This window comes from Acomys russatus, chromosome X, assembly GCF_903995435.1.
Source record: "Acomys russatus chromosome X, mAcoRus1.1, whole genome shotgun sequence".
Lineage (NCBI taxonomy): Eukaryota > Metazoa > Chordata > Mammalia > Rodentia > Muridae > Acomys > Acomys russatus.
The window spans coordinates 22,573,773-22,600,742 of record NC_067169.1 but is presented as its reverse complement, the minus strand read 5'-3'; the positions used below and the strand labels follow the sequence as shown (position 1 = coordinate 22,600,742).

The window sequence follows — 26,970 nt, the reverse complement described above, 5'->3', positions numbered from 1 at the left end:
TTCCCAGGCCTCTCTTCAAATTCCTGCTTCTATTCCAACAGGAAGAAAGTGGGCTGATTGGAGCATCTCCCATTCCAAACTTGTGCGGTCATCATGATGAAGCTTAGGCACAGTGAGTTCCCTCTGCCTCTCTCAATCTTGTAACTCAATATGCATTTTACAACAACTTTGCTGGTTTGTATATTTATTTCGAGGTTGGCCTTGAACTTATTGTGTAGCTGAGGCTGGACTTGAACTCTTTTTTTTTTTTCTTCCCAAGACACAATCTCTGTGTGGCCCTGGCTGTTCTGGATCTTACTGTATAGACCAGGCTGGCCTCCATACTCACACAGCCCTGCCTGCCTCTGCCTCTGCCTCCTAAGTGTGGGGGTTACAGGTATGTTCTACCACATGTGGCTACTCTTTTTTTTTTGTGAGACTACCTTCGAGCTCTTTAAGTAGTCCATTGTAGCCTCAAACTCCCTTAGGATCCTGCTTCAGTGTCTCAAGTATTGGCATTATAGGATTGTGTTACTGTGCTCACCTCACAGCATAAAAGTTACTCAGTATGCTCCTGTTCTGTCAGTCTGGGTCTTTTCCAGCTGATGTCTTTGGTAAGGTAGTTCTTTCTCCTCATTCTCATTTTATAGATGAGAAAAATGGAACCTCAGCAAGGTTAATTAAGTGACTGCATTTGAGGTAAATAGCAGTAAATATCCTGAGATGCTGCTTTAATGAGCCCTAACATTGGTCTTTGTAGCTTATACCTTTCTGATGATACCATAAGTTTACTGGTTCTATGCTGGAGCCACATTGATTCATCTTCTCTCTCTCTCTCTCTCTCTCTCTCTCTCTCTCTCTCTCTCTCTCTCTCTCTCTCATTAGCTATGTAGCCTTGGCCAAGTCACTTAACTCCATTTTCCTTACTTACAACACAGAAGGCATTAATTAAAATGCCTAATCTATTTGTATTGTGCTGAGGATTTTGTTGTTTCTGTTTGCTTTGACAGAGGGTCTTTCTAGGTGGCCTATGCTAGCTTTGAACTTGTCATCTTTCTGCCTCACTCTATCCCTGACTGCTGGCATTACAGGTGTCAGGAGGTACCACATCTGTCAAGAGGAATTTTTTCCCAAGACAGGATTTCTCTGTATAGCCTTGGCTGTCCTGAACTCACTCTATAGACCAGGCTGTCCTCAAACTCATAGAGATCCACCTGCCTCTGTCTCAGAGTGCTGGGATTAAAGGTGTGCACTACCATTACCTGGCAAGGAATTTCTTTCTGAGTCGATGTCTCCTGTAGTCCAAGGTGGCCTTGAAGTCATGATGTAGTTGAAGATGACCTTGAACTGCTAATTCTCATGTTTCCATCTCCTTAGTCCTAGGGTTACAAGCTTATGAAAACCATGCTCAGTATGGGATTAAAACCTATTTATTTGTGTGTGTGTGTGTGTGTGTGTGTGTGTGTGTGTGTGTATACATGTGTGTATGTGTATGTGTGTACTACATGGCATGGTACATGTTTGGAGGTCAGAGACAACTTGTTGGATGGAGTCTGTTCTCTCCCTCTACCATGTGGGCCAAGGGGACTGAACCCAGGTTATTGGGCTTGACAGCAAGCACTCTTTTATTTACCACTGAGCCATCTTGCCTACCCCAGGAGAGATTTTAAGATTGTACCTTGCAGGATTTTCTCAGACTGGCCTTCAAATGCTGGGCACAAGACATCCTCTCACCCTAGTCTCCTGAGTATCTGGAATTATGAAGAATTAATGCATTTAGAGAGATGAAATGAGCCTGGTGTGGTGGCGCACGCCTTTAATCCTAGCACTTGGGAGGCAGAGGCAGGTGGATTGCTGTGAGTTCGAGGCTGGCCTGATCTACAAAGGGAGCTCAGGACAGCCACCTGTCTTGAAAAAAAAAACAACCAAAAAAAACCAAGAAAAAACAAGAACAAGCGAGAAGAGAGCGAGAGAGAGAGAGAGAGAGAGAGAGAGAGAGAGAGAGAGAGAGAGAGAGAGAGACAGAGAAAGACAGTACTTTGTAAGCACTTTCTATAAGTACAGTCAGTTTTTGCATTTTCACAGTAGGCTTATTTTCAAGATCTCTGGCAGATACAAAGTCAGTGAATGTTCAAGTCCCTTCTGTAAAACAGCATAGTATTTGCATATAGTCTGCACATGTTTTCCCCTGTATTTCAAAACATTTCTAGCTTGCTTATAATAATCTATTACAATGTAGATTATATATAGACTTGTTAGACTTGTTTAGGGAAGGATGACAAATAATATCCAGTATAGATAGTTTTTAAAAAATATTACAGCCAGGCACAGTGGCTCATGCCTTTAATCTCAGCACTCAAGAAGGCTTAGGCAGGCGATCTTTGTGAATTCAAGGCCAGCCTGGTCTATAAAGTGAGTCCAGGACAGCCAAGGCTACACAGAGAAACCCTGTCTCGGAAAACCAGAAGAGAAAGAAAGAAACCGTAGTAAAGCCAATGAGGATCCTGAGTGCTGAGTGGTGACTGACTGTATCCTCTTTCTCCCTTTGTCCGCCCTCTCTTCTCTTTGAAGTAGATGGTTTTCTTTGAATGATGTCTTTTCTTTCATTGCATTTCTGTATCCAGCACTAGGGCTCTGTTGCCAAGGAAGCTAGGGAGATGACAGTTGGTGAGTGAAAATACCAAGACCTAGTTGATTCTAGCCCTCACATTCCTTTTGTTGCACCTAAGTACTTTGGAAGTAAAGAACACATGAGGTCTATTGTGTTACTGTTTTGAAGCAGGGAAATTGGCTCACACCTATGTTCCCAGTACGTGGGAGGCTGAGGCAGGAACATTGCTGCAAGTTCAAGACCAGCCTGAACTACATTTTGAGACTCTGTGTTATCATCCTTCCGTGCCCCAGGAAAATTTGACACATTCACATTTGTTGTGGCAACTAATATTGTAGTCAGATTTCTACCATTTCATTATACATTTATTGTTTCCTCTTGCTCCTCACTTTTTGCAAAACTGATAGCACAATTAAACTTGTCTTCCTCTGTTGTGTTACCAACTTTAAATAATACCTCTTTTGATCCTATCCATTCAGAGTGAGACCTGGGGCACATTTTGTACATTTCATTTTTCCAGTGTTCATCTCTTGATTCTCGGGATTTGTTGAAATTGATATCTTAGTTATGAGCTACTTTCTTTTGGGGTTTTAAGTTACAGTTCTCAGCAATATCACCAATTTTTTTTACGGCTCTTGGTAAGTTTTGCTTGATTTCCTGCTTCACCCTACTTTGTTATATTTACTTTGCAGCCTTTATTCTGATTTAGCTTTGATTTCTATCTCCCACTCCTCCCCTTTTCCTCTTCTTCCTACTCCACCCTCACTTGGACCTTGAACATGTTGAATACATTTTCTACCATGGCCCTTAATTTTTATTTTTAGCAGTTGTTTTGCCAGAAAGGAAATATTTTTACATAAGAGTGATCAGGTAGAGGAATTTGGGTTGGAACACAGTCAGTCCCGTTCTTCAGGATTTAATGAACATCCTAATCTAATGCTTTGACCGTGAAGCTTTTTGTGCACCCATAGGATGTCACAAGTAAAAAATTCTATACTGCAACATTTTCTTGCACACACAGGTATTATGTGTCCCCAAGACATTTCATTTTTTTGTAGACAGTGACTTAGGTGGCCCAGACTGGCCTTGAACTCACTACATAGCTAAGGAGTTGAATGTCTAGTTCTCTTGCCTCTACCTCCTGAGCGCAGATATTAACAGATTTGCACCACCTGTTGTGGTTAATAAAGAACCCAGGGCTTTGTGCACGTGCTGTAATAACTGAGCCACATCTTCAGCTCTTCCCCTTGATATCTCACTGTTTATATGTAAACTAGAAAGATCCAAATGAGACACTTCTGATGCAAAGTGCTTTGGATGTGAGATTATATATATATATATAATTTTTTTGAGACAGGGTTTCTCTGTGTAGCCCTGGCTATCCTAGACTCACTTTGTAGATCAGGCTAGCCTTGAATTCACAGAGAGCTGCCTGCCTCTGCCTCCCGAGTGCTGGGATTATAGGTGTGTACCACCACCGACCGGCTCATATTTTCAATAAAGTTACTAGGAGATATTTTGAACTTAAAAAAAAAAAAAAAAAGAAGACAACCAGATAGGTCTCACTTGCCTCTTGCAAAATACCAATAGCTGTGCTCTGGAAGCTCAGGTCCATTTTGAAGTCCTGAGCATTTTTTTTGCACCAGATGCTGGAAGAGGAGCTTGTGAGTCAAAAGCTCAGTAGACTTCTGTTAGCACAGCCCAGGCCTGTAGCCATGAGGTTTCTTCACTCTTCCAGTAGCAGGCGCATTCTTGCGAGTGCTTTTGTAGCCCGTTATTTCCTGGGCACTTTGCTACTGACAGATTTGTGGGCAGTGTGCTCTGTAGGAGCCATAGTATGGATACGTTACTTATGTCTCCTTTGGCTAGAGCTTGGCGATTGAGAGGTGGTGCTGGTTGTAGAGAACCTGGCCTGGTTTCTTTTTAAGATTTATTTATTTTATTTATTTGTACAAGTGCTTTATCTGCAGAAGAGGGCATCAGAGCATATTATAGATGGCTGTGAGCCACCATGTGGTTTCTGGGAATTGAACTCAGGACCTCTGGAAGAACAGATGCTGCTCTTAACCTCTAAGCCATCTCTCCAGCCCTAGCCTGTTTTCTTATAGAACCCAGGACCACAAGTGCAGGGATGGCACCACCCACATGGGCTAGGCCCTCCCCAATCAACCACTTAGAAAGTGCCCTACAAAACAGGAGAGATGGCTCAGAGGTTAAGAGCACTGACTGCTCTTCCAGAGGTCCTGACTTCAATTCCCAGCAGCCACATGGTGACTCACAGACATCTATAATGTGATCTGGTGCCCTCTTCTGGCCTGCAGGTGTACATGCATTCAGGGCACTGTGCACATAGTAGTAATAAATATATAAATCTTAAAAAAAAAAAAAGAAAGAAAATGCCCTGCAGGCCGGTCTTGGGAGGAGCTCTGTCAGTTGTAGTCCCTTCTTCTTCAGCTTGTCTCAGTTTGACCAGAAAATCAACCAGTGCACTCATGTTGTAACCTTATGTTCTGTGTACCTTTCTAATCTGAAGCCTTAAGCCCGTCTGCAAGGTAAAGGGTTTTCATTTATTATTTAAAAAATTGTTTGAGCTGGGTGTGGTGGTGCACACCTTTAATCCCAGCACTCAGGGAGGCAGAGGCAGGTGGATTGCTGTGAGTTCCAGGCCAACCTGGTTTACAAAGGGAGTCCAGGACAGCCAGGGCTACACAGAGAAACCCTGTCTGGAAAAAACAAAACAAAACAAAAAACACAAAAAAAAAAAAAAAAAAAAAAAAAAAAAAAAATGTTTGATCCTCTATTTGTACCTTTTCTTTTTCAAAAATTCTGTTTTTGAAGATTAGTTTTTACATTTTTGCAGTTTTATCCACATTTGTCATTTCTTTGAGTTTTTATTCCAAATAACCTCCTTTGGTCTTCTAGCCTATGAATTTAGTTGTTGCTGGAGTCCTTGAAGGGTTATTTTGACTCATTATTCAAGGGGTTACATCTTCGGGGAAGGTGGGGAGGGGAAAGCAGAGGCAGCTGGTCACATTGCAACTGTGGTTACAAAGTGGAGAGAGATGACTGCTTGCTGGTGCTTGGTCTGCTGTCTTTTCACCCTTTGATTCAAACGTGGGATGATGCTACCCACATTCCAGCCTTTCTGGAAGCAGCCCTAGAGACCTGCACAGAGGGGTTCAGGTGTCCTAAGCTGGCCCTTTGGTGTGATGAGGAGAGGTAAAAACAGACACCCATTTAGGCCACTCAATAGAATTTTATTAAGAATTTATGGGGTTTGCACTGAGATAATTCTTGTCTTATACCTAGCTACTTCCTCTCGACACCGTCTTTGCTATCTGCAGCCCTATGTTATTCTGGATCTAGCCAGACATGGCTTCTGAGGCTTCTAAATTTCCTAGGTGGCCTAGCCTTGTGATTAAAGCATTAACAGGCATCGGGTAGGAAGATGATAGCTCTTGTCTCTCTCTCTCTCTTTTTGCAGAAAACAAGAAACCAGGTAAAGGTTCCAAAGGCTGCAAGAAGGTAAGTGGACCTTACCTTCAGGTGAGGCATGTGCATTGTTGGGGGTCAGGCCAGTAGTCATGGGGTGCTTCTGGGTAAAGAACCTCATTGGGATGAACAGACCTAGCTTTTCTCCCAGTTCTCCTGGCTGCGTCTATGACATTCTTTCCAAAAGCTGCCTCCTGCTTTCTGCCTGGTTTACTTGTTAGGGATTATTGCTAGGTATCCAGTTCAGGGCCTTGAGCATACCGGGTAAGTGCTCTACCACTGAGCCACGCACCCCCAGCCCCCAAGTTCGTATTTTTGACAAGTTCTCAGGTCTTGTTGCTGTGGGTCCCAAGATTTCATATTGGGAGCTGTTTGTCAGGAAAGGTTTCCCTTTGGCCTTGGGAAACCTTCCTGACTGCCTTGGTCCCCACCACTTTCCTGTCACTCCCTGCCTGGTGAGTAGAGAAGGGCCTCACCCTAGCCAGACAAGCAGATTTCTGGGCAGAACCCTCCTCTAGACTCTCTTCCCTACCCCTCTGGGTGTGAGGTGGTTTCCATGGATTCCTCAGTGGTGTTTAACTTTTTCTTTTCTCACTTGGTAACCAGCCTGCAAGGCAAAATGGGAAGAAAGTTACCTCCAGACCATCATCTGCTCCCCAGTTTGTTCATGGCAATGACCATGCCAGTCGGGAGGCTGAATTAAAGAAGAAAAGGGTGAGCCTTCTGTCTTTGGGAGCGCTGGCCTCATTTGAATGATGGATCTGCATCAGTGTTGGGTAGAAGGGCAGGGATTCCTGGTGCTCTTTGTGGTCGAGGGTGGGGAGAGTGAGGCACGTTGAATTTGCTCACCTTCTTCTACCCTCCCAGTTCATTGCTGTCTGGCTTATGTTTCCAATGTCCCACTAAAATCTCTGCTGCTGGCCTCCCCTCTCCACCCGCTGTGTCACACTTGAGACCACCGATTTCCTTAAAAAGCATTCTGATTTTGACCTTGTCATTTCCTGTTCCTGGATGTCTCCTTCCTGTGACTAGCTCTTTGCAGTCTTTGGTGCCTTTTTCCTGTTTGTGTGTTGAGGCATGATCTCATTTTGGTACCCAGGCTGGTCTTGAATGCTTGGGCTCATGAAATCCTTCTACCTCAAACCCTGAGTAGTTGGGGTTACAGATGTGTGCCGATGTGGCCGCTCCCTTTTTCTGCTTGTCCTTGTTTGGACTTCAGTGTTTCCCTCTTACAATGCTTCTCCCTCTGTTTCCCAGGTACTCTTAATTTTCTTCTTTTTAATTTTTAGTACCTTTTAAAATATACTTAAAAATTTTTTGTGGTGAAGGTGGTGGTGGGAGGGGGCAGGTGCAGGCCCACACACGCCATGGCACATATGTGGGGGTTAGAGGACAGCGAATGGCAATTAGCTCTCGCCATCCACCAGCGATCCCAGGGATTGAACTCGGCTTGTCAGGCTTGCATAGCAAGCCTTTTCTACTCAGGGAGCCACCTTGCCAGTCGTCCCCCCCCCACCCCCCGCTACCCACTTTTTAAGTTTTGAGACTGGCTCTGGCTGGCCTGGTGGCCTAGAGATCACTATGTGGTCCCGAATGACCTTGCTCTAATGGCAGTTCTGCCATAACCTCTCAAATTGCTACGTTTACAGTTGTGTGACACTATGCCCTACTCTTAATTTTTTTCTCTCCCACTTTTCTTCCTTCTGTCTCTCTGCATTTTTTCTTTTCACATATTCTTGCTCTTCTATCTGCCTTTTTCCTATATCCTCACTTTTTTTTTTTTTTTTTTTTTTTTGGCTTTTTGAGACAGGGTTTCTCTGTGTAACAGCTCTGGCTCTCTTGGAACTCACACCATGGTCCAGACTGGCCTCAAACTCACAAAGATCTTCCTGCCTCTGCCTCCTGGGTGCTGAGATTAAAGATGTGTGCCACCATGCCTGGGATGTCCCCACTTCTCTCCTCCCGTGTACTGCAGACATCCAGTACACAGTTCTCATCACAGTGTGTGTTTGTTAGGTTGAGGAGATGAGGGAGAAGCAGCAGGTTGCCCGGGAGCAAGAGAGACAAAGACACAGGACTATGGAGAGCTATTGCCAGGACGTCCTGAAACGTCAGCAGGAGTTTGAACACAAGGTAAGAAAGCAGCTCTTGCTGCTGCGAGCAATTGGAATGGATTTGTTGTTGTGCTGTAAAGGAAGAAAGAGCTACATAATGAGACTCTGTCTCAAGGAAAACAGAGAGAAAGAAGGCTGGGTTTATGTCCCTGGGAGGCTGGCTCTTCTCTGAGGGGAGGGGGGTGTGGACCTGGAGGGAGAGGGGAGATACAGTGGGAGGGGACAGGAGAGAGAAAACTGCAGTCAGGATGTAATATATGACAGAAGAATAGAAAGATTTAAAAAAGAAGAAAGGTTATGCATAATGTCAGCAGAGGAAAGGGATGAATAGAGAGAGAGGTAAGAAGAGGGAGAAAAGGGGGCCGTTTTTGCAGCATGCCTCTGACTCCGCATCTGTGGACAATGCCTCTAAAGGTTTGAGCCCAAAGACATAATGGCAGTTCGACTAGGCACCAGGAGGGGTATGACTAGGGGATGTGGCAGGAAGCAGAATCTGAAGAAAGGATTGTAAGACAGGGGAGCAGGAGAATGCCTCTCCCAAGCTTGAACCTAAAGATAGCGTGAGTGTGGGGCTAGGGACCCGAATTGTGACTAGGGAGCATGGCGGGAGGGAGCAGAGGGAAGGAGGGTTGTGAGTCAGGAGTGGATGCATAGTACCTCACTTTCCTTGTGGGCCTTCTTTTTTCTTGTTCTGCCGTTTCTTGTCTCATAAGCACAATGCGCACGTGTAGCTCCAATGCCCTCGCTGACTTCCTGTAAAGGTTTGCTTTCCTGGTCCCATGTACCTCACAGATGATTCTTTTTACACCTTCCTCTTGTATTTTGCCTTTTACATACTCTTGTGACCAAGTAAGCCTCTGGCTGATGCTCAAATGCACATGCACACATAGGAATGCACACACAGGAATGCACACACAGGAATGCGCACAGGCCATATAGCTCTGTCTACTTTTGTTCTGGTTTCCCAGCATTTTTGGTTCTAGGCAGTGCTACTTTTAAAAAAATTAAAACTTATTTATTACTGTGTGTGTGTGTGTGTGTGTGTGTGTGTGTGTGTGTGTGTGTGAGAGAGAGAGAGAGAGAGAGAGAGAGAGAGAGAGAGAGAGAGAATGCATGTGTCACAACATGTGTATGGAGGTGACTGAACACCTTTGTGCAGTCAGTTCTATCCTTCCACTGGTCCCAGGTATTGAACTCAGATCAGCAGATGAAACAGCGAGTGCTAAGACACTGAGCTGCAGTGTTGGTCCAGTCAGTGCTATTTTTAGTGCTCTGGGACTCACATATACCCTCCAGCTTCCTATGGTTTTCAAAAGCCTTGTTGGTTCTTCTGTTTCCTCCCTCCTTCCTTATTTTCCCTTCTCCCCCCCCTTTTGCTTCTACTTGCTCCCTTACTCCCCCCAGGATATTCTCATTTGTTTTCTCTTTCAGGAGGAAGTTTTGCAGGAATTAAATATGTTTCCTCAGTTGGACGATGAGGCTACAAGGAAGGCCTATTACAAGGAATTCCGTAAGGTCGGAGGATGCATTTCTTCTTTTTTCTTTGCTTTTAAAGGTCTTATCCTTTAGTCTGGGCTAACATATATCTCACTGTATGTCCCAAAGTGTCCTTGAACTCCTTGCAGTCCTCCTGCCTCATCCTCATGAGTGCTGCTTACAGACTTGAGCTACATAACAAGTTTTCATTTCTTAAAGCCCTTTGGTGGGAATGCCATGCATTTTTATGTCCTCATTTCTGGTTATTTTTTTTTTCTGACTGAGATGGACACTACTCCCAGTCTGTTCTCAACCTTCTTCCCCTATATTCGGTGTCCTGCAGGTGGTTGAGTACTCTGATGTGATTCTGGAAGTCCTGGATGCCAGAGACCCATTGGGCTGCCGCTGTTTCCAGATGGAGGAGACCGTCCTTCGGGCAGAAGGCAACAAGAAGCTGGTCTTGGTCTTGAATAAGATTGGTAGGTTTTGGAAGGATTTGGTAAGGCAGGGAAGGGGTTAAGCTAATGCTCATTCACATTAGGTGCTGAGACCCAGCAACTCAGTGCAGTTCAGAATAGTCATTTGTAGTAGGAATTGTCCAAATTCCCAAAGCCAGACATATTCTCTGATATACACAGATGCATACAGAAGGTAGCATGGGTTGGGAGTAGAGTCTGAGCCTGTTTGCCTTTCAGCCCCTTTTCCTTGAAATTTTGAGCCAGTTCAGTGGCTGGTCATTCTTAGAGACCTGTCCCCACAGACTGGAACTCAAAGATTGGGGCAAGAGAGAGCACATGGCTTGGGACTCACTGAAGGCTTAGTCTTATCCTACTTTTGCTATTTTCTTTGTGGCATCAGATAGGTCATATCACTGATGAGAACTTCCATTTCTCCAGCAGTAAGCAGGGTCACAAACACTTCCATCTCTTAGCTTTGTTTTGAAAATTGATGCAGAGCTTGTAGTCCTTTTCCATCATGGCTTTTCTTGACACTTAGCCAAGCATAGAATGACTGGAAGAGGGAATGGAAATCAAATATTTGGGTACCTTGAAGGGGGTATCTGGGGCAAAACTACTTCTTTATGTGTATTCTTTAAGAGAGTAAGCCTTCTCAGTGGCCAACTCATTCATGGATCAAATTGTCCTTTGTAACTCCATTCCGAGGACTAGGCAAGGACAGTTAGGACAGGAGGAGAGATCTTAGTAGGAAGTGGGCCTAGACATGAGTGTGTGGCTTGGGGGAAGCCATGGGAAATAATGTTCTTACAAATTGTGTCTGTCTCTGTTTTTCCTAGATCTGGTTCCCAAGGAGATTGTGGAAAAGTGGCTAGATTACCTTCGCAATGAGCTACCAACTGTGGCTTTCAAGGCTAGCACACAGCATCAGGTCAAAAACCTGGTAAGCTTTGAGTGGGGGTAGCTAGCCTCATATGTTGAGGGTTGGGGCCAGTGTTGGAGGGGTTAAAATTTGGATTGGGGATCTCCATGAGTTCGAGGCCAGCCTGGTCTACAGAGTGAGTGCTAGGACAGCCAGAGCTATCCAGAGAAACCCTGTCTTGAAAAACAAAGAAACAAACAAAAAAGATTTGGATTGGGCTGGACTCAGTGGTGGTGCACACCTTTAATCCCCACATTTGGGAAGCAGAGTCATGTGACTCTTGAGTTGGAGGCCAGCTTGGGCTACAGAGTGAGTTCCAGAACAGTCAGGGCTACACAGTGAAATCCTGTTTTCAGAAAAAACAAACAAACAAACAAACACACAAATACACACACACACACACACACACACACACACACACACCAAAACCCCCAAGTCAACAGCAAAAAGATTTAGATTGGGCTTTCAACTTTGAGGCATTTTCTCCAGTGGGTGACTTGTTAATTTTTATTTTACTTCTTCCTATAATATTGCTTTTCAGAAAGCATGATTTTCCCCAGCTGTGAGGATATAACAATACATATTATCTATAAGAGATCTGAAAAATAGAGTTAACTACTTGTTAACTCTTTTAAAAATATTCTTTTTCCCCCCTCTTTAAAATGAGGCACAGGAGGCTGGAGGAATGATGGCTCAGTGATTAAGAAATATTTGCTGTTTTTCCAGAGGACCTGGGTTCAGTACCCAGCACCCACATGGAGGTTTACAACCATCTGTGACTCCAGTTCCAGAGGATTTGACACCCTCTTCTGATCTTTTCAGACAATAGGCTTGTATGTGGTGCGCAGGTATACATACAGGCAAAACACTCATACACATAAAAATAAACCAATCTTTTGTTTTGTTTTGTTTTGTTTTTCTGAAGCAGGATTTCTCTATGTAGTCCTGGCTGTCCTGGAACTCTGTCTATAGACCAAGCTGGCCTTGAACTCAGACATCTTCCTGCCTCTGCCTCCTGAGTACTGAGATCAATAAAATGAATCTTAAATAAATACATCTATTTTTGTCTGTTTTTCAATACAGGGTTTCTCTGTGTAGCCCTGGCTGTCCTGGACTCACTCTGTAAATCAGGCTGGCTTTGAACACACAGAGATCTGCCTGCCTCTGCCTCCTGAGTGCTGGGATTAAAGGAGTATGCTACCACGCCTGGCAGTAAATAAATCTTAAAAAACAAAAAGCAAAAAACAAAAAACAAAGCTGGGTGGTAGGGCACACACCTGTAATCCCAGCACTCTGGTGGCAGAGGCAGGCAGATCTCTGGTGGTAGAGGCAGGCAGATCTCTGAGTTTGAGGCCAAGCCTGATCTACAGAGTGAGTTCTAGGACAGCCAGGGCTACACAGAGAAAGCTTGTCTTGAAAAACAAACAAAACAAAAAACCTCAAAGAAGACATAGTACTTTCTGCTGATGTCAGTCAGTATAGGAATACTTGTAGAATATTAAAGTATCACAGTAGCATTGGTTGTTTATGGGGAGGTAAATTGGTCATTGGAGAACAAGTGTTTTAATTTTGCACTGTTTTTTACAGTGCTAAGTCTGGAACCCAAAACATCTTGCTATGTAGACAAATACTCTACCACTCAGCCCCTATTTTCAGTTTTCCATTATTATTTAAGCGTGTTTTTATTCATCCACTTGCGTGTATCTGCTTGGCATGTAGACAAGTATTAGTGTGGACTAAGTACTGAGCAATGGTGTGGCTGGGTCATATGTTGGCCTTATGCTTTAGATATGTTCTTCGACACCATCAAACTGTCCTTTCTAATAGCATGCCAATTAGTCGTCTCACTGCGGCTGTGTGAAGAGAAGCTCTTTCCCTACATTCTCGCCTACATAGTATATTTGTTTAACTTACAATTTTGGGGCTCCTTTCTCCTCTGGCATCAAAATAAAATTAGGGAGGCTGAGAAGACCTTGTCCTGTGTGAGGGGTCAAGGGAAGATCAGCTTTGGGCCGGGCACCCTCTCTCTTTCTGCACAGGTAGAAAGGTCAGGCCTCCCCTTTGTGCATACGAGACACTAAGGCTCCAGGAAGGGAAATAGGCCTGTGGGTGAGAGAGGTAGAAATGAAACATGTCTTGCCTTGAGCTGGGATATCTTCCCACCTCTGCTCTGGGAGGCAAAGGCCATGTATGTTGAGGCAGAAGGAGGGACAGAGAAAATTGGAGACAAAGACAGCAGCTGGAAACAAGGAAGAGCCAGCGAGATTAGCGATGCCAGGGTGGTTCTGTATATTCCACTGCAGGTTGGAAATTTGGGCTCCATCTCCTACCTGTTTGCCTTTTGTAATATCCCTCATTTTCAGACTCGGTGTAAAGTTCCAGTGGACCAGGCCTCTGAGTTGCTGTTGAAAAGCAAAGCCTGCTTTGGAGCTGAAAACCTCATGAGGGTCCTGGGGAACTATTGCCGCCTGGGGGAAGTGCGTACCCACATTCGTGTAGGTGTTGTAGGTAAGGCTGAGGATAGGTATGGGGCCCAGGCTCTTTCCTTGGGCAATGACTTCACTGAGGGAAAGGGTTTGGAAATTTGTGTTGCCTCTTTGGGGAAGATAGGAGAGGTTCAGGAGTGGTTTTGCATTCACTATTTGGCTAGTGGAACATGGGAAGGCATATTCAGATTTACCACTGTTAGGACCAAATAATTGGTGCCAAACACTACAGGCTGTCAGGACTGTGGGAGGGAAGTGCGATGCACCCGCCTCTTTCGGATGGGAGCAGTGAGACCCACAGAAGGAAACGAGGCAGAGCTGAGGCTTAAACCTGGGTCTTTCTGAAACCTAAGTACTGTAGGAGATGAAAGGGAACGGGAAATTGAGAGGCAGGCAAAGATCATCAGGGAGGGAAAGGTCTCAGCTTGAGACACTGAAGACAGCAGCTGTACAGAGAATGTGTATGTGTACACCACGCTCTTGAGTAGACAATGGAAGACAGAAGAACAGGGAGGCCAGATGGCCAAGTTGATGGCTAATGAAAAAGACAAAGGAGATATCACCCCCAAAACATGCTAAAAGGGACATTAGAAATTATGTGGCTAGGCCTGGTGACCCAGACCTGTGTGCCAGCTGCTTTGGAGGGTTTTCTCTGGTACGTGTGAAACCCTGGGTTTAGTCCCCACAGGAAACAGATAGAGCATGTCCAGAGACCTATAAAGGGGATGGTGAAGGAGAGACACTCAGGGGATGTAATTGTGTAGATAGGCATATCCAAAAATGAGCATTCAGGAATGTAGATAGTTTGAAAGACAGAGATAGATATACTCACAGAGGAACATACAACATGGGCCTACACACACACACACACACACACACACACACAGAGAGAGAGAGAGAGAGAGAGAGAGAGAGAGAAAGAGAGAGAGAGAGACAGACAGACAGACAGACAGACAGACAGAGACAGAGACAGACAGACAGACAGAGACATACACAGAGAAAAAGAGAGAGATCATATAAATCTCCATGCATAGAGTCATGTATAGGCCCAGAAGGGACACATCTGCAGGCACAGACAGACTCAGAGACTCCATGTGCAGACCAAGTTTTTCCATGCTCACACTCTCTCTGCCTCCCCAAAGTGAATAAAGCCACAAGGATGCCACATGTGCCCAGATACACTGTAACTCTCTGAAGCAGCCTAGAATCATGGAAAGGCAGACAGGCATGCTTGTGATGAGACACAAATGTTTGTATAGTGTGAATTAAAGACATGGTTAAGGAGGCACACACACAAAAACAGGGCCGCAATGAAACACGAACGGGGACATATCTATAGGTAAAAGCCCAGAGAGAAGGAATGCAGTGACCATGTGGTCAGATGTGGAATTGACAGGGTGGAGAGAATTAGAAAAGATAGAAAGATAGTGTCGAGAACGAGAAAGAGCTTTTTCGATACTCTCGTAGAAACAGAGCTGGGAGAACAATAGACGCAGTGAAGGGACCAACGAAGGGAAAAGTAGTCACATTTGAATTGAAAATGACCAGGAGACATGCAGAAGTACGTACCACAGGCCTTCCCAGGCACACATGAAAGAGAGCGGTGCATACTAGGATCCATAGAGGACCATGTGAGTGACATCCAGGGAGAAACCCAGGAGGATAGCCCCAGACTGAGAGTGGTACACAGGTGCTCAGCTACAAAAATCCCACAGGCAAAGACAGCTGTGTAAGAGAGGGGGCATCTGGAGAGGAGCCCCTTCTTCCCAGGGGAATTCCGTGTCAGAACAGGTGGGTCTGTGTCAACACTTGATACCCACTTTCTGTTGTGAGACTTTATATGGAGCGCCTCTTCGGGCTGGCTGTGGTGGGACCGTGCACCTAGAGAGAGGGTCATGTGTCCCTGGCTTGCTGACAAAAGGGAGGAGAAAACTAGGAAGAACCGTAGAGGCTTGGCCAGGGTCTGGGCTTGGAAGACAGGGTCCAGACTCTGCTTTTGGCTTCTCCATGACCTCGTTACTGCCTCTGCCAGGCCTTTTCTTAAACAGGCTGGCCTGGGTTCCTGTGAGCACTTCCTGCCCTGACTATTTCGCTCCTACTTTGTAGGCCTTCCCAATGTGGGGAAGAGCAGTCTGATCAACAGCCTGAAGCGCAGCCGTGCGTGTAGTGTGGGAGCCGTTCCTGGTGTCACAAAGTATGGTTTGACCACTTTCCCACTTCCCAAATCCTTGATGTAATCATTCTGTCATAGCTCCCATGCCTTCAGCCCCTGCCCCTTTCCTAATTGTGGACCATCCTGGGACTCACACCCTGGGTTTAGAAATCCCACTGATAGCCCTCATTCACCTGGCCCATCCCAGGTGTGGCCTTGGTGCCCTGATGGGTCCTTCCTAACAACTGCAAATAGCTCTGTTGCTTAGATGAAGCAGCTGAGACCCAGAGAGTCAGAAACTTGCCTGAGATCCTGCAGCTAAGACCCCAGTGATGAAAGAGATGAATTCTAGAATCAGTCCCAGGTCTGTAGCACCTCAGATACCTCAGGTCGTACGTCTTCCCATTTCACCTAAGATACACCTTTCCTTCCCTTCTTTTACCTCCCTCCAACCTCCCCAGGCCTGCCATTGTTGACTGCATATCAAGTATAGCCGGGCGTTGTTTTTCTCTCTAGATTCATGCAGGAGGTCTACTTAGACAAGTTCATCAGGCTGTTGGATGCTCCAGGCATTGTCCCAGGACCCAATTCAGAAGTGGGCACCATCCTGCGTAATTGCATCCATGTGCAGCAGCTGGCCGACCCTGTGACCCCGGTGGAGACCATCCTTCAGCGCTGCAACCTGGAAGAGGTATAAGAGCAGGGATCCCAGTGGATGCCCTATCCTATTACTTCAAAGGTCCCTCCCTCCTTCTCATGACCTTTTTCCTTCATTTTGCTAGATTTCCAACTATTACGGTGTCTCGGGATTCCAGACCACTGAGCACTTTTTGACTGCAGTGGCCCATCGCCTGGGAAAGAAGAAGAAGGGAGGCGTATATAGTCGAGAGCAGGCTGCCAAAGCTGTGCTGGCCGACTGGGTGAGGTGAGGAAGGGCTCCGAGTAGGAAGGAGGCGGTGGTCACTGATGCCAGTGGGACAGCCTGACTTCCCGGTTCCCAAGGTAGGAGACAGCCAAAGAACTAGTCATGCCTTTGCTCAGTACTCGTGCCTAGTAGTTTTTTGAGCAGCCCAACACATTGTTCAAAAGCTACTGTCTGGACTTTGCTGTCCTGCGTCTTCTTTTGATAGGTTATTTGTTCTCAGTGCCATCGCCACCGACCTCTTCTTCTCTCCCAATACAGTGGGAAGATCAGCTTCTATATTCCACCACCACCTACTCACACTCTGCCCTCCCATCTCAGTGCTGAGATTGTGAAGGAGATGACTGAGGTCTTTGACATTGAAGATACTGAGCATGCCAATGAAGACACCATGGAATGTAAGTGTGCGTGGGTGGGCCAGCTGGGGTCGTCCTCATAGAGCCCCGACCTGATGCCAGGGCATGCATTCGATCTCCCCCTTCCCTGGGGCTCCTTGTGGTTTGGTATTAAATTTTATTCATTGTCCTGCAAGATAGAAAAAAATCTGGTTTAGGCCATGAGGGTAGGGTGATTGTCAACTTTTGACAGATTGGCAGGCTAACTGGTATCCCTTCAGGTTCTCTGAAAGTCAGGCTCCATTTCTTTTGGGTTGAAACATCCCTTTAGAAAGCCTCTGTGTGTGTGTGTGGGGGGGTGTTCTTGAGACAAGGTCTCACTATAGCCCTTGGCTGGCCTATAGCACATTATGTCTACCAGGCTGACCATGAACTCAGAGATATGACTACCTCCGCCTTCTGAGTGCTGGCATTAAAGGTTCAAAAATGGTTGTGTATGTTTCCATGTACCTGTATTCCCAGCCAAACGACCAAATGGTCCTTCTCTGTATTTTTCTTCCTCCTATTGCCATACACTTAAAAATGTTGAGGATAAAACCCAGAGCCTTGTGCTTGCTCTAGACTAGCACTCCATCACTGAGCTGCACCCACAGGTGCTCTAGGCTTTTTTAGATAGGCTTTTATTATGTAGCCTTGACTAACCTGGTGCTTACTGTATAGCCCAGGCTGGCTTTGAACTTCAGGTAATTCTGTCCCATCAGGATCCGGAGAACTGGTATATGTCACTGTACCTTACTGCCCTAGTGGTCTTCTCAGCATTCTTAGATTTTCTTTCTTATATTTATTGGCTAGTAAGATATTCCAGTGAGAAAAGATTATATTTACTGGGTGTGGTGCAACATGTCTTTAATGCCAGTACCCAAGCCAGCCAGAGCTACATAGTGAGACCCTGTGTCAAAAAGAGTGATCTAAAGGGCACATAGATGATGGTAGTAGTGGTCTTGGCACCAGCTCTCCTGTTCTATTGCCTAACATCTCTCAGCTCAGAGTAGTGGGGTGGTTGTAAGTGTGGACTGCTTGCATTGAACTAAACCTAAGTTCGATTCCTCCTTAGCTGTGATACTGAACAAATCTGTTCACTCTGTCCCTGTGATACCATTCATAAAATAAGAACAGCAGCATCCATTCCATAAGGGTGTTGTGTAGATTCACTTCATTTGCAAAAGAGGGCCAGGGGTATAATTCGGTGGTACAGCTCATGCTTAGCATTCACAAGGCCCTGGCTTGACCCTCAGCACCAAAAAAGAGTAAAAGGTATAGAACAATAGAGTCTGCAGTATAGTAAGTCAGTGCTCTGTAGATGCTATCTGGGGTGTATGGAGGTGTGGCTTTCTAAAACTGGGGAGTAGGTTCCTGCTCTTAAACACTATTATTTGTAGCCCTGGCCTGTGGTTCCTACTTCATTCTCTGCTCCGCCCAAGGCTCTCTGATCATACACTTGGGAAGAGTTGAGACAGCCCCGTTTGACCTGAAGTCTTATTTCTGTTTTCTCTTGAGGGCCAGTCATTTCCTTCTCTGGGTCCTCTGAAGTGCTGGGTTACAAATGAGGGCAAGAAGACTTACCTGCTTTCTAGTTTATTCCATATGTGGGTGGCTTCAGGCAAGTCAGTCTCCTTGCTGAACTTTAATTTCTGCTTCTGTCAAGTGGGCAGTTGAGAGGGATTTGGAATCGTGTTCTAATGGTGATGCTCGACCCCGGATTTATAAGGGCAAGAGGAGTGTCACCACGGCAGGCAATTAGGGCGGAGGTGGGGAAGAGGTTAGGGGTAAAGAACCTTTGCAGGAGTTGGTCCTCGACGGGGATCCTTAAGACTGAGTAGGAATTAAGACATTTAGTGACATAGGTGGGATAAAGTTGGTAGAAGTAAGATATGAGGGTAGTGAGGCACAAAGCAATAGGAATGTCTGAGAGTTGCAATGGGGGCCAATTCTAGACATGAGCTAAGAGAGAAGAAGAGAGAGGCCTGGTCCTAGGAAGGGTTGCCTTCATCACATTTGAGCCAGAGTATAGTGGGTACCCTCTGCATGGTTGTACCTTAATCCTGTGAGTAAGAGCTGTGGAGTTCCCACTTCTTACCTGAGCATGCTGAAGCTTAACTCCCAGCAGGCAAGTGTCCCATAGTATTAGCATGTGCTTGTTTTGGTTTTTTATTTTGAGACAGGGTCTCGCCATGTAGCCCAGGCTAGCCTTGAAACTCACAATCCTCCTGCTTTACCCTCCTGAGTGCTGCAGTTACAGGTATGTACTACCTGGATTAGTAGTCATGCGTTTACATCCTTGTTACATAGCCTTGCAGCAGGAACAGCCTCACCCACCCCTCGCTCCCCTGGTGGTACCTTCCTGTCCTTTCTGACAGGACCTGACCAGAGGGACCCTAACAGTGGTGTTTATTTTAAAGGCTTGGCCGTGGGAGAATCCGATGAGCTGTTGGGTGACACGGACCCACAAGAAATGGAGGTCAAGTGGCTTCATTCTCCACTGGTGAAAATAGCAGATGCCATTGAAAACAAAACCACCGTATATAAGGTACCTCTCCACAGCTTCCTGGCAGCTGTCTCCTACACAGGGTTCTGAGAAGCAGTCAGTGTCTTCTGCATATCTCCCCGGGGTGGTGAGGTATGAGTAGTTCACACTTCTGTGGACTTGTGGATGCTTGACCTGGTGTGCTCTTTGCCAGGCAGTGACACATCCAAGGAGCTCCTTCAAGCAGCTTTGCCAGCCCTGGTTCCAGTCCATAGATGAGGCATCACCATCTTACTCACCCAGTTATTCAAATAGCACATGACTCTCCTTGCCTTGACTCGTATCCAGGATCTCATACACTGTTAGTCACCAAATCCCTTGGCTAGTCCTAGCCACATTCTTTTTCTTTTTCTTTTTTCTTTTTCTTTTTTTTCAAGATAGGGTTTTTCTCTGTGTGGTTTTGGAACTCACTCTGTAGACCAGGCTGTCCTGAACTCAGAATCCACCTGCCTCTGCTTCCTGAGTGCTGGTAGGAAAGGTGTGTGCCACCACACCCAGCTCTTACCATATTTCTTGAGATGTGATCAGAATTTCTCATTTGTATGATTTCTGTAATCCTAGAACATGCTTCTAACCTTCAACGTACCTGAATACATGCTCCATGGTTTCTTTGTTGCCGTTTGAGATGGGGTCTCATGTAGTTAAGGCTGGCTTTGAACACCTAATCCTCCTGCCTCCCAACTCCCCAGTGCTGAGATTACAGGTATGCATCATTGTGCCTGGCTACTCTGTGGTTCCAGTCTGACCCTGTCACTTTCCATGGATGGCTATACAAGACCTTCACATATGACTTTTTATTGTTGTTGTTTGTTTGTTTGTTTGTTTTGAGATAGGGTTTCCTCTGCGTAGACCAGGCTGGGCTTGAACTCACAAGAAATCCACCTGCTCCTGCTTCCTAAGTACTGGGATTAAAGGCACATGCCACCACCACCCAGCGACTCTGGGTTTTTTCCCAGCATCTTCTTTTTTAGTCACCCATCTCTGTTCCTCCAAAGTTTCAGACACATAGATGGAGTGATCAGGGGTGGGTGACACTATATGTCTAAGTGCCCTAAACTATACTACTTCTTAGTTGGTCAGGAAACGCTTAAACTGTATCTTGAAGGCTGGTTCTCCGGCTTAGTCCGTGTTCATAAAAGGGCTCAAAGACTATGGTGTTTGGAGGAAATTGCTGGTGCCACTAGGTGACTGGAATACAGGTTGAAAAAGATGAATGTGGACTCTGACCACAGAATGCCTTAAGTATGACTGTGACCCTGAAGGCAACAGGAAAGCATTGATGGTTGGCTGCTTTCATTTCTGGGCCAAATTTCCTCTCCAGTTTTGCTTATTGAAATAATAAATGTTTAGGTAATTAATATGTACACATTGCTTAACATTGAAAAGCATTGAAGGCCGCACAATGAAAAGCAAGTTTCTTATTTCTGTCCCCCAGTCACTCTGTTCTCTCTTTGGAGACAGAAACTATTACCAGATTTTGGAATGTCCTTTCAGAACTATCCTGTATTTATTTACACATATACATGTAGATATAAATTAGTTTGAGATAACTTTGGGTTTGGTTTTGAGACAGGGTCTCCTTATGTACTTCTGGCTGTCCTGGAACTCACTCTTTAGAATAAGCTAGCCTTGAACTCACAGCCACTACCTGTGTCTGTCTCCCAGATGCTGGGATTAAAGGTGTATACCACGGTGCCTGGCTGAGATAATTTTTGTCAGTGCTGGGGATTGAACCCAGGGTCTCATATATGCTGGGCAAACCCTTTGTCACTAAGCCACATCCAGCCTCACGTAACTATTTTAATTAAAGTAGAGGGTACTTTTCCTATTGTGATGTACTTTATTTCATTTACAAATTTGCTTAGAGAGTATGTCACATGATTACTTCAAGAGCTCTCCTTTGTTTTTCATGGTGACATAATATCTGGAAATATTATCAAACATGTCTTGTTGCCGTGCTAGTGAGTGAGAATAGTCCTTCAGAAAGAAAGGGGTTCAGGATGGCCAGGGAGGAAAGTCACCTCTGATTGATATGTCATAGAAGGAAAGGTCTGAATTTGTGCAGTGACAAGAACCACACTATTCCCATCTTCACATAGTGCTAGAAGTTTCCTGTTTCTAATGAAAAAAAAATCTATAAACTTGCCTGTTTAGGGCTGCCTTCCCAAATAAAAGTTTTCACTGAGCCATGACCCCTCGATATAGTGTATTTCTTAGAAACTGACTGTAGTTTCCCATCCTTGTGTTACAAGTTCCAGAGCCTATCCAGGGTCCTCAGCAGGCCACCCTATTGCACAACGCTCAAGAAATATTGCATGGACATACTGTGTAGTGAATGGTAGCTTTGCTCAAACCCACCCCATCTTCCCTTCTCCCTACTAAAGGGTGGTGGCTGGTTATAGTCATAAGCTATGAAGCCAGGCTGTGAGGCTCTTAATTTACTCTGCTGTTTACTCGCTAGCTCTGTGACTTCAGGTGTAGTCTTATAAGAATTAAGTCAGTTAATACATAGAAAAGGAGTTAATAGAGCCACATGGTGCTACTTAAAAGCAAGGCTATGTTCTAAGATGTACCGTGGTGTAGGGTTTTTGAGACAGTCTTAAGCTTAGCTAGATCCAAACTCAGCATGTCGCTGAGACTGGCTTTGCACTTCTGTTCTCCCTGCCTCTCCTGTCTGAGTGCTGAGATCACAAGTATGCTACCATGCCTGCCTTGACAGGATCTTCATTACGGGCATATCCTAGAGTGTGCTTCCATAAGCTAAGATGCTTAAGGGAGGCTGGCATCGCATGGCAATGTTTGCCTTTACTGCTCACCTACCACACAGACTGTTCTTTGTAATACCCCCATGGGTAGACAACATGCTTTATTTAGGTTAGGGTTAGCCTGGTTACTCACTGAAGGTGGAACTACGTCTGACATTTTTTAGTTGCCAGGATTGTCCGACATGGCTGGATACAAAGTTAAAAGTACTAGCTGAGTAAGGCCTTGAAGGGTTACTTCAACAAAGGATCATTATAATATCAGCGGTCACTAAGTAAATACTATTTTCTGGGTTTTTTCCCCCTTCTTTTGAAACAGTGTTACTCTGTAGCACAAACTAACCTAGAATTCAGCCATCTAGTCCAGGCTGACCTTATGCCTCAGTCTCTTGGCTGCTAAGATAACAGGTGTAAATCACCACTGCTTCCTTTCCTTTTTCAAATTCTTCTTTGTAGCTAGGTGGTAGTGGGGAGCAGCACATATCTTTAATCCCAGCACTCGGGAGGCAGAGGCAGGCGGACCTCTGGGTTTGAGGCCAGCCTGGTCTATAAAGAGAGTCCAGGACAGCCAAGGATACACAAAGAAACCCTGTCTTGAAAAACCAAACCAAAATGCCTTGCAAACTACCATACCCAGGCTTCACCCCTGTTTGATGGACGAACAAATTGAGGCTCATAGGCTCACTAAACACCAGTTAAGATACGGTGGAGCCATAACTGGCTCCAGATTTTCTTCATACTCAAGTCTATACTTGGCTTCTCTGTAGGAGTGTTTGGAGATCAAGACCCTACCTTTTCTCTCCCCAATTCCCCAGATTGGAAATCTCACTGGGTATTGTACCAATCCAAACCGCCATCAGATGGGGTGGGCTAAGCGCAATGTGGACCACCATTGCCCCCAAAACAACCGGACGGTGGATGTCACTTCAGTGGACCGCCGCCCAATGTTGCAGAGGATCCTGGAGACAGACCCACTTCAACAAGGCCAGGCTCTGGCATCTGCCTTGAAGAATAAGAAAAAATTGCAGAAGCGTTCAGGTAGGGGTACTTGACCATTCCTATGCTCTGAAAAATGCCTCATTGGGGCCAGGATTAGGGGCTTTGAATAAGCATCTCCACATGTGTCTGCCTCCATGGAAGGGTTGGAGAGATGAGGTTAGGAAGCTCATGGACTGGGAAATGGTTCTCAAAATTTAAGCTTACATCAATGCCACCCAAGGGGTTTGTTAAGGCAGGTTTCTGGGACCCATGCTTGTAGAACCAGTGACCTTATCTGTGTATCATGTCCCAGGTTTCTTGAGTGCTTTCTGTCTATTAGGTTGAATGCATATTATCATTGTACTCTTATCAATAGGCAGTGAATCCAAAAACCCCAGAGGATACGCAGTAAAATCTCTTAAGGCTTTTTGCCATATGCAGCTGTTGAATGATTATTAATATTTAATATTGGTTCATATTATTAGTAATGCAGTGGTTACTCTTTAGCCAGCTATTTACCCAAATAACCACAGAAAGTCTAGGACTTGTTAGCCTACAGCACAATACTGAGCAATAATCACTCCATCCAAACCCTCTCCGCTAGTCTAGCTTCCTCCCGTTCAGATTTCCCACATCATACTTGCTTTTTACTCATCTCCTAGGTCCAATTCATTTCTCCTGATGTTTCCCAGTCCTCTCCTCATGGCTCCATCTCCTACTTCCTCTCTCTTTCTCCTCCCTTTGCAGGACCTGGATGTCCCACCCTATTCTGTGTATTGCTCAGCATTGGCTAGTTGGGTTTGATTGGCAGAACAGAGAACAAATGGTAACATGTTTACATGAACTTGAGACAGGAGATACTTAGACTATATGTCACAAAGTCATGTCCAGATTGAAACCAGAGAGTGGGGTAGAGAACTCACCATTTGAATGAGCAAGGATAAACTGTACACAGTCCACAAGAACGTTATGCCAACAGGTAGCTGTTTAATTTCTTGCCCTTCTTAAGATAGATATATGCCGAAGTCACACATTCTGTGTCCTCTTTTCCACATGAATGTTTGTCACCGAGCATACAGTTTTTGCTTTATAATTTTTCCACTCTGTGTCTTAGAAATATTTCCACATCAGTACACAAAAGAATTTCTTTTCTTTGTATTAATGGTGGTCCTTTGTGTAGTTGACCCATTCAGGTTTTCAGGATAGACATAGCCCTCCATATCTCTGGCTTCTGTGCTACAGATTGTTAAGTGGAAATAAAAAATATTTGAAAGAACTTACATCTCTAGGGGCTGGAAAGATGGCTCAGTTCTTAAGAACCTCATTGCTCTTGCAGAGGACCCAGATTTAGTTCCTGGCCCTCACATAATGACTCACAACTGTCTCTAACTCCAGTTTCAGGCCATCCAACTCATCTCTGCAGACACTTAGCATGCATGTGATGCATATACATAGTCTTGCACACATATATACACATACAATTTTTTTGAGACAGGGTTTTACTCTGTAGCTCTGGCTGGCCTGGAACTCACTCTGAGACCAGGCTGGCCTCTAACTCACAGAGATCTGCCTGATTCTGCTTCCCAACCCCATTGCCTTGGCTGGCCTGGAACTCAGTCTGAGCCCAGGCTAGTCTGTAACTCACAGAGATCTGCCTGATTCTGCTTCCCAAGTGCTGGAATTAAAGGTGTGCACCATCACCACTTGGCTAAATACAATTTTAAAGTTAAAATAGGTGCAGGCTGTTTCTCATCGCTATTTCTTTTTTTTTTTTTGATTACTTAATTTTTAAAAATGTTCATTGGTGTTTTGCTTGCATGTATGTTTGTATGAGGGTGTTGGATCCCCTGGAACTGGAATTACAGCCAGTAACTGCCATGTGGGTGCTGGGAATTGAACCCAGGTCCTCTAGAAGAGCAGCTAGTGCTCCTAAGCACTGAGCCATGTCTCCAGCCAGTCACTGTTTTTTAAATGACACAGTGCAGCAGGTGTTTCACAGTATTTGTATTGTATTGGGTATGGCAAGAAGTCTTGATACACAGGAGGATATGTAGGTTATATGAAAGGTGCTACAGCATTTGTAGTAAGGTCATGGCTTTGTTATCCCCTATGGATACTGAGGAGTGAGAGAACACTTACTCAGAGTGTTAATAAAGGTAACTTTGCTCGCGCCTCAGTGTCTATGATTACCAAATAAAGATGTAGGTAGGGTTGCTTGATTGTGATGTCTGTTCTTTTTAACTAAGCCACATTTTACCGCCATGTGGATCTGGCTCTACAGAGTCCTGGAAATCCAGGTGTGAATTGCCCTTAAACTCCAAGTCTTGCTAGGGAGTAGACAGGACACAAAGCAGACACTGACAGTGCAGCTTGGTCACTCTGAGGGCACATATGGCGAGCACTTTGAGGGAGCTTAGCCTAGATTGGAGATAGAGGTAACCAGCAGAGGGTTCCTGGTAAAGTCTCAGGGAATCCTGAGGAACAAGAGTATCTCGGGGGGTGAGAGCTGGGAGTGGTAAGCAGTCAAGTTCAAAGCTAGTACTAGTGTGTACCCCTTTGCTGTGAGCACTTGTTGGGGGTGGGTAGGGGTAATGGAGGAGTACTAAGTTCATACAGTAGAAGGGAGTTACTCTTTTGGTAATTAGAAGACACAAAACTACTTGGAATCCCGTGAGCCTGAAACTGTGAGACAGAAACTATGCTGTGTGCTCACATACAGGTGAATGGATTCCCCTGTGACAGTTGAGAGTTTTAATGGCCCATTCATTTTGTTGAATGATTAGGTGGCTAACTGAGCCAGGTGGGAGATTGATACAGGCCAAGCTAGTGATAAACTGGCTGTGACAGGCCTCCTGTTGGCCAAGCTAGCCACCTAGAGATTGCCTGTGTTTTCTGTATCTACAGATAAAATCGCCAGTAAGTTGTCTGACTCCATGATGTCTATGCTGGACCTCTCTGGCAACTCCGACGACTGTGCTGGTGACTGATGAGTCAAACTTCCCCTCATACTGCAGACACTGCTTCCTGTGGGATGGGAGAATCCAGATGGTGTTCCACTCTCCCTGATGTACCTACATAGCAAAACACCTCCCGTACCATGTCTCTACTGCCACAGTGCCCTCATTCTCATCAGTTACAAGCCTCAATGGTCTGGAGCTGTCAAACTCCAGGACCCTCTACTTACTTATTATTGTCTTTGAAAATGACTTTGTGCTTGTTTTTGTGGTGCCAGGGATTGAACCTAATAGGTCCTCACACATGTTAGACAAGCATTCTACTGCTCAGCTGTATTAGTGTAATCTTTACCGCCCATTATTTTCACTGGAGAAAGAGTCTGTTTACTCAGCTTCCCGGGTCCTGGTATTATAGGCTATTGCCACCACTGCCAGCTCCCACTGTGTTTTACAAGGTAAATAGAATATCATCAGAGTCTTGGCATGGTGGCAACATACTTGTAATCCTGACACATAGAAGACTAAAGCTAGGAGGATTGCAAGTTATAAGCCATCTTGAACTATCTGGCAAGACCCTTTCTCAACAAAACAAACAACCCAGAACAAATAAGCAGAGTCCAGGCTTTGGTGGTCCACACCTTTAATCCCAGCATTCGGGAGGCAGGGGCAGGTGGATCTCTGTGAGTTCGAGGCCAGCCTGGTCTACAAAGCGTGTCTATGACAGCCAAGGCTACACAGAGAAACCCTG

At 45.2% G+C, this 26,970-nt stretch overlaps 1 protein-coding gene across 1 annotated transcript; it reads left to right on the top strand.

The window, feature by feature from the left end:
• Gnl3l (G protein nucleolar 3 like) lies at positions 1-26,970 on the top strand. Its single transcript, XM_051141254.1, has 15 exons — positions 1-112; positions 6,075-6,115; positions 6,689-6,796; positions 8,099-8,215; positions 9,628-9,711; positions 10,016-10,151; positions 10,967-11,070; positions 13,413-13,557; positions 15,642-15,729; positions 16,204-16,378; positions 16,470-16,612; positions 16,871-17,007; positions 19,404-19,531; positions 23,106-23,328; positions 26,173-26,970. The coding sequence occupies exons 1-15, from the start codon at positions 94-96 to the stop codon at positions 26,253-26,255; spliced, it is 1,731 nt and encodes a 576-aa protein (XP_050997211.1). The 5' UTR covers positions 1-93; the 3' UTR covers positions 26,256-26,970.

What these genes read in the sequence shown, in the direction of transcription:
- Gnl3l (XM_051141254.1), top strand. An exon ending in CTGAATTAAAGAAGAAAAGG is followed by an intron (nt 6,797 to 8,098) that starts GTGAGCCTTCTG and finishes TGTGTTTGTTAG; the next exon opens with GTTGAGGAGATGAGGGAGAA. An exon ending in CAATGAAGACACCATGGAAT is followed by an intron (nt 17,008 to 19,403) that starts GTAAGTGTGCGT and finishes TTTATTTTAAAG; the next exon opens with GCTTGGCCGTGGGAGAATCC.